The following is a 6,000-nucleotide window of genomic DNA, read 5'->3' on the forward strand; positions in this document are numbered from 1 at the left end:
TCGAAAGTTGAATGAACGAGTACTTATGCCCTTTAGATTTGTTACAGGTTGAGTCATTGTTGCCCATAACATGCTAGCATTCTGCTAATGAATGCTGATTGGTCAGTGAAGGACTGATTACGATCGGAGATCCCGCTTGACGGCATCCAGACCCAGAATGCCAGAGTGAATATTTCGGCGTGGTCTTTAAAACATTAGCAAACCTCTTTCTAGCACGTGTATTGACAGGGAGAGTCTAACCTGTCAGCTGTGTTGTCGATGCCTCGAGAGAAAAAAGGAAGCGACTCAGAGCTCGCCGTAAAGCAGAATCTCTGGCCGTATATGTGTATGACGTCATTGACATTTTAAAAGGCTTTTTAGAACAAAAAAGCCACTTTAAAAAAATCTAACACCCAGCAGTGTGCATTTTCTTAGCCTCCCCTTTCAAATGCAACATTTGCAACAAATGCCCCCTATTTGGAACTCTGGTGGAACTGCAACCAGTTCAGAAGCCGGATGTAACGAGAGAGTGGAACTTCTTCCCTTCTTCCCTTTCTTTGGTTTAATCTACCAGTTAGCTGCGCTGGTTGCTAAGAGTTTAATCTACCAGTTAGCTCCTCTGGTAGCTAAGAGTTTAATCTACCAGTTAGCTCCTCTGGTAGCTAAGAGTTTAATCTACCAGTTAGCTCCGCTGGTAGCTAAGCGTCTAATCTACCAGTTAGCTCCGCTGGTAGCTAAGCGTATGGGGCTCTGGATACACCAAACTCACAAGACTCCATTTAAATAATCAGTAATTTCAGTGTGTATAGATCCAGCATATTTTCACATGTAAATGGATAAATTAAAGCAAGGGTCTCAAACTCGCGGCCTGGGAGCCAATTGAGGCCCACGGGCTGATATTTTGTGGCCCCCCTACTTGACATCAAAGTTTATTGTCAGTGCAGCCCGCGCATTGTTCTGAAACCTTTTTGCTAAGTTGTTGCGTGTGCTGCGCTTGCCACGCTTTTATTTGATTTGGTTAGCACTTACGGCTACCATAGCTAGTCTCGTGACAGTTTCCTGTGGCGTTTGTTGTCAACGGTTGTCAAGCTAGCCAACCGTGAAGTACCTGGGGAAGTATCAACGTTAGTCACTTGGTTGAAACGTGTTCCAGAGTGACGGAAAATCACCCAGTTCCAGTCATGTCTCTCTCAAAACGTGCCGTGAAGAGAAAGGTTGGCGACGAGCACAGGCAATTTCAGTGAAAGTGGGAGACGGAATATTTTTTCTATCGAGCACAGGAGCACCCCTACATGTCTCATATGCACAGAGAAAGTTACGGTGTACAAGGAGTATGACATCAGACGTCATTACTCAACTAGACATGTTGAGGAGTATACAACATACCAGGGAGATGAGAGAAAGAACCGGGTCGCCAATCTTAAAAAATGTCTATTGAGGCAACAAGATTTATTTAAGAAAGCAAACAAAGAATACTTTTGTTGAATACTTGACGCGGCCCAGCCTGACCCACACTCTGCCTCGAGCGGCCCCCAGGTAAATTGAGTTTGAGACCCCTGAATTAAAGGCATATTTCAACCAAACCAGAGTGGTGATAGTTGGAACAGTGGAAAGACGAACCAAGACGGCTTTTGATAGTTTTATTTTTTGTTTCTGTTGACTTTGAATAAAGTATGTTTTACGATGATAACATTACTGTTTATTTACATGGAGTCTGGTGTGTTTGGCGATAGCAATTTTGGGGATGTCTAATTTTAAACAAAAAGGATCTTACTCTTTAAAAAGGTCTATCTCTGTAAGGATCCTTTCCATAATGTTGTCAGACATTTAGAATAATAATCTGAGTCTGTCAGCGGCAAAAACAGCACTTTTTGTGGACCGAAATTACAGGTGTGCAATTGTCCCATGTGATTACAGCAGCGGTCTTGCTTAATACTGGACCAGTGTTAACCCGTGTGTTGTCTTCGGGACAAATTGGACCCGAAGACAACACACTCAAAATGTCTATATCAGAAATATGGGTTTCTTTTTAACTACCCAATTTTAATTACCCAAAAATAACATGGATGATTCCACACAACGGCTTCGCAAGTACAACAAAAGATTGGATCTCTACTTTCATTGAATTTTGGGTTGTTTTATTAAATTTTTTAGCATTTTAATTTTTAGTAACCCGACTGAATGTTGACCCTTCTGTGATAATCCTTCCTGTAATATAAGTCAAAATCATGCATATGTTCTGCTTTTTTTAACTCAAGAATTAGCTATAATGTCCTATAAATGAGGTTAATTGATCATGTGTTAAACTGATGGTAATACTTTGGTGTTAGTGGTGTTTATACAGTACATGGTAGTGAAAAGAAGCGCTAAATGTAAAAAAAAGTGCCAAAAATATTGAAAAAAAAGTGCCAAACGTTTTGAAAAAAAGACACAAAAACGTCAGGAAAAAGTGTTGATTTTTGTTTTGAACTTGGAGAACGACAAGTGCATGGTCGAATGGAGGACAACACAAGGGTTAAAGATTGTTGTTCCCATCAGTCACGTAGACACAAAAACATGAGAAAAATAGGGTCCAGGTTGAAAAAACCCAAAGTTGCCCCCCCTAATACTGTATCTGAAGTCTCTTTTATATAGACCTTAGTGGTCCCCTAATACTGTATCTGAAGTCTCTTTTATATAGACCTTAGTGGTCCCCTAATACTGTATCTGAAGTCTCTTTTATATAGACCTTAGTGGTCCCCTAATACTGTATCTGAAGTCTCTTTATATAGACCTTAGTGGTCCCCTAATACTGTATCTGAAGTCTCTTTTATATAGACCTTAGTGGTCCCCTAATACTGTATCTGAAGTCTCTTTATATAGACCTTAGTGGTCCCCTAATACTGTATCTGAAGTCTCTTTCCTGAAATTCAGCCTTGGTGCAGAATTACAGCCACTAGAGCCAGTCCCACAATGAGCTCTCCTTAGGATGTACCATTTCTGTGTCTGTAGCTTTAAATGCTGTTGAGGAGGAGCGGGCAAGGTGGGGGGGTGGCCTTGACCAACTGCCACTTTGTTCGTTTGAAAGCCATGATGTCTCTCTCTCTCTCATGGGTGGGCCAAATTCTCTGGGAGGGCAAAGCAGAGAAAGGGGAGGTAACCTTTCCCCTTATGACGTCATAAAGGGAAGATTCCAGATTGGTCCATCTGAGCTTTCATTTTCTCAAAGGCAGAGCAGGATACCCAGGGCTCGGTTTACACCTATCACCATTTCTAGCCACTGGGGGACCATAGGCAGGCTGGGGGAACTCATATTAATGTTAAAAAACCTCATAAAGTGACATTTTCATGCCATGGGACCTTTAAGTATGGAACTAAGTCCTACTTTGACATATCTTCTTTTTTTGGGGTTTGCAGGCTGCGTGTTTCACAGCACTTGGTTTCATTTTCATGTCCATGAGCCTGACGTTCATCGGGATTGACTGGATGACCGGAGAAAAGCGAAATCTTGGCGGCCATTAAAGTGTTCACCCCAAGCCCTACAGCGACAGCAGCCCTCCGCTGCGCCCATCCATCCTCCGCTCCTCCCCCGCATGGGGGAAGCAACCTTTCTGCTGGAAGGCTCTGGGCTTTGGCGGGAGTGTTTTTATTAATCATAGGGACAATCCCTTCCTCCAGAGTGATGAGAGGAGCCCTGACTTGTCCCGTCACCCACCCAGCACCACCAGGATCCATCACCGGTGGTTTTGTTCCTCCGTTCTCTATGAAGAGCCGACGGACACGTTGACCATTGCAGCCCCTCAACCATTAAAAGATATTTGCCCTAACAGAAGCTAAATGTGGTGTAGATTTACAGTGTTTCTCAAATGTTTTCAGACCCAGGATTACTTACCCAATAAAAGAAAACTCACAGACCATCTAACTGCCAAAACATCCCCCGAAACAAGAGGCCTCTTACTTCAACAGTATGTTGTAGGAATGTAAAGATACACTCAACTCACGATTCACGATTTTATGTTAACGATGTGTCCTCTTATCAAAATTGACACTGACTTTGTATTTTATCTTAAATAACAAAAAAATTGATTTCTAAAACAAATCCCACTTCAAAATAACTACATAAATACAAAACAACTTTTCAAATAAATAAACGAAGAAGACGTAGTGACGTATGAAGTCAAACAAGTGAAATCTAAAGTAGGTTTTGCACTAGGATGTTTAAAAAAAAAAACTGCATCGCAATTCTTTTTTTTTTTAAAACCGGTTGCAATCTTCAGACATTTACACCGATTTTTAACCGATTCCTGATGCATCGGAACATCCCTAATATATTACAAATGACAGCCAAATTAAATGACAGTTTTTAGAAAAGGCTGACTCACTCGTCGTCTCTGTTGCCGTCTTAATGAGGACGAATTATGTCCGAAGCCGTCGATCCATCCGGTCAGTTGTAACCGTAAACTTGATTCCTGCGTATTTCCTTCAAATGTCACGACGATCATTTGTGACGTAAATTGGAGGCAGTGTTGGGGGAGAAAAACAACTGAAAGACAACCAATTAAAATATAAATGTTTGAGTATACATAGGAGTTTATCCAATATTGAAAACACCTCATCTATGCGCCTCACTATTAGGGTTTGGAGTCGCTGGCAGACAGTTTGAGAAACACTGTTTTGAATTTTAAATTAAAAGTATTTTATTAAAGCTTTATTGCATAACTTTTTGATATTAATGAACGTCCGTTACATTCAAGCCATTGCCAAATGAGTTGATACAAAGCTAATTAAGACTATCAGCTGGATTTCTCAGTATGACTATGTTCAGAAGATTGTGGCGTCCGGCGACTTACCCTCGCAAAACTCAAGTGAAGATGATGACCTCTTCTGAAGAGTCCATGTTTTTTTAACCCTCCGTGTCCTCCTTGGCTACGAGCAACTGCGCACTATAGCTTTAAAAATAAGATATTTCACTAAATATATCCGCGGACCACAAGGGGTCGTTGCGGACCACTCTTTGAGAATCATTTGTGTAGAATAACAGCAATATTAAAAACATTCAATGATCTAAGTTTGACAGGCAAAATGTATTTGGTATTCTGATAAAAAAAAATTGTTATTCAATAATAGATGTCCCCAACATTGTAGTCCAATTATTTCTGCTCGTTTGAATAAATTCTCTTTAATTGATGCGTTGGGATTCGTTGGGATTTTTGCGGAGCAGTATTTTGGCAAAACTGGAACATGAAGTTTATGCAGCTGTGAAACAATTAACCTTGTGATTCAATTGTGAATTTATTCTAAATAACGTATGTGGATATTGTTTAATAAAAATGAATGAAAGATGAAACCTGTGTGTCATTTTTTAAAGTAATGTGTGTTTTGGTGGTAATCACAAATTAATATTTCAAATAAAAAGACCATTGTATAGGAGAGAGATCTTCAATAGGGGGTCCAGGACCCTTAGGGGGTCCTCAGAGTTACAGCAGGGGGGCCCCAAGTTATTGTTTTTAGTAGCTTTAGTCTCAGAGAACAAGATGTCATGACTGATAAGACCCAATCAGGAGGCGAAACGTTGTGTCGGTGTCTCCAAAGGTCTCTGGTTTAGGGGCACGGAAATGCCAGAGCAGGGGGAATGAGAGGGGGGAACGCCAGAGCACGGGTAATGAGAGGGGGAAACGCCAGAGCAGGGGGAATGAGAGGGGGAAACGTCAGAGCAGGGGGAATGAGAGGGGGACACGCCAGAGCAGGGGGAATGAGAGGGGGACACGCCAGAGCAGGAGGAATGGGAGGGGGAAACGTCAGAGCCGGGGGAATGAGAGGGGGAAACGTCAGAGCAGGGGGAATGAGAGGGGGACACGCCAGAGCAGGAGGAATGGGAGGGGGAAACGTCAGAGCAGGGGGAATGAGAGGGGGAAACGTCAGAGCCGGGGGAATGAGAGGGGGAAACGCCAGAGCAGGGAGAATGAGAGCTGGTAAAAGTAGCAAAAGATATTAATTTTTAAAGACCAGCGTCTTGATAAAGATTACAAGAGCTGCTCTTCA

The 6,000-nt window shown here is 42.0% G+C and overlaps 1 protein-coding gene across 3 annotated transcripts in view; it reads left to right on the plus strand.

The window, feature by feature from the left end:
* Window positions 1–4,485, plus strand: part of slc38a5b (solute carrier family 38 member 5b) — a 29,501-nt gene extending 25,016 nt beyond the window's left edge. For all 3 annotated transcript variants that reach the window (XM_031311756.2, XM_031311763.2, XM_031311771.2), the window contains exon 16: window positions 3,376–4,485. In XM_031311756.2, coding sequence (XP_031167616.1) covers window positions 3,376–3,480 — 105 coding nt within the window. In that variant the 3' untranslated portion in view covers window positions 3,481–4,485. The remainder of the gene's footprint in view (window positions 1–3,375) is intronic.
* The last annotated feature ends 1,515 nt before the right edge of the window (window positions 4,486–6,000 follow it).

The sequence above is a fragment of the Sander lucioperca genome, chromosome 12, assembly GCF_008315115.2.
Source record: "Sander lucioperca isolate FBNREF2018 chromosome 12, SLUC_FBN_1.2, whole genome shotgun sequence".
Classification (NCBI taxonomy): domain Eukaryota; kingdom Metazoa; phylum Chordata; class Actinopteri; order Perciformes; family Percidae; genus Sander; species Sander lucioperca.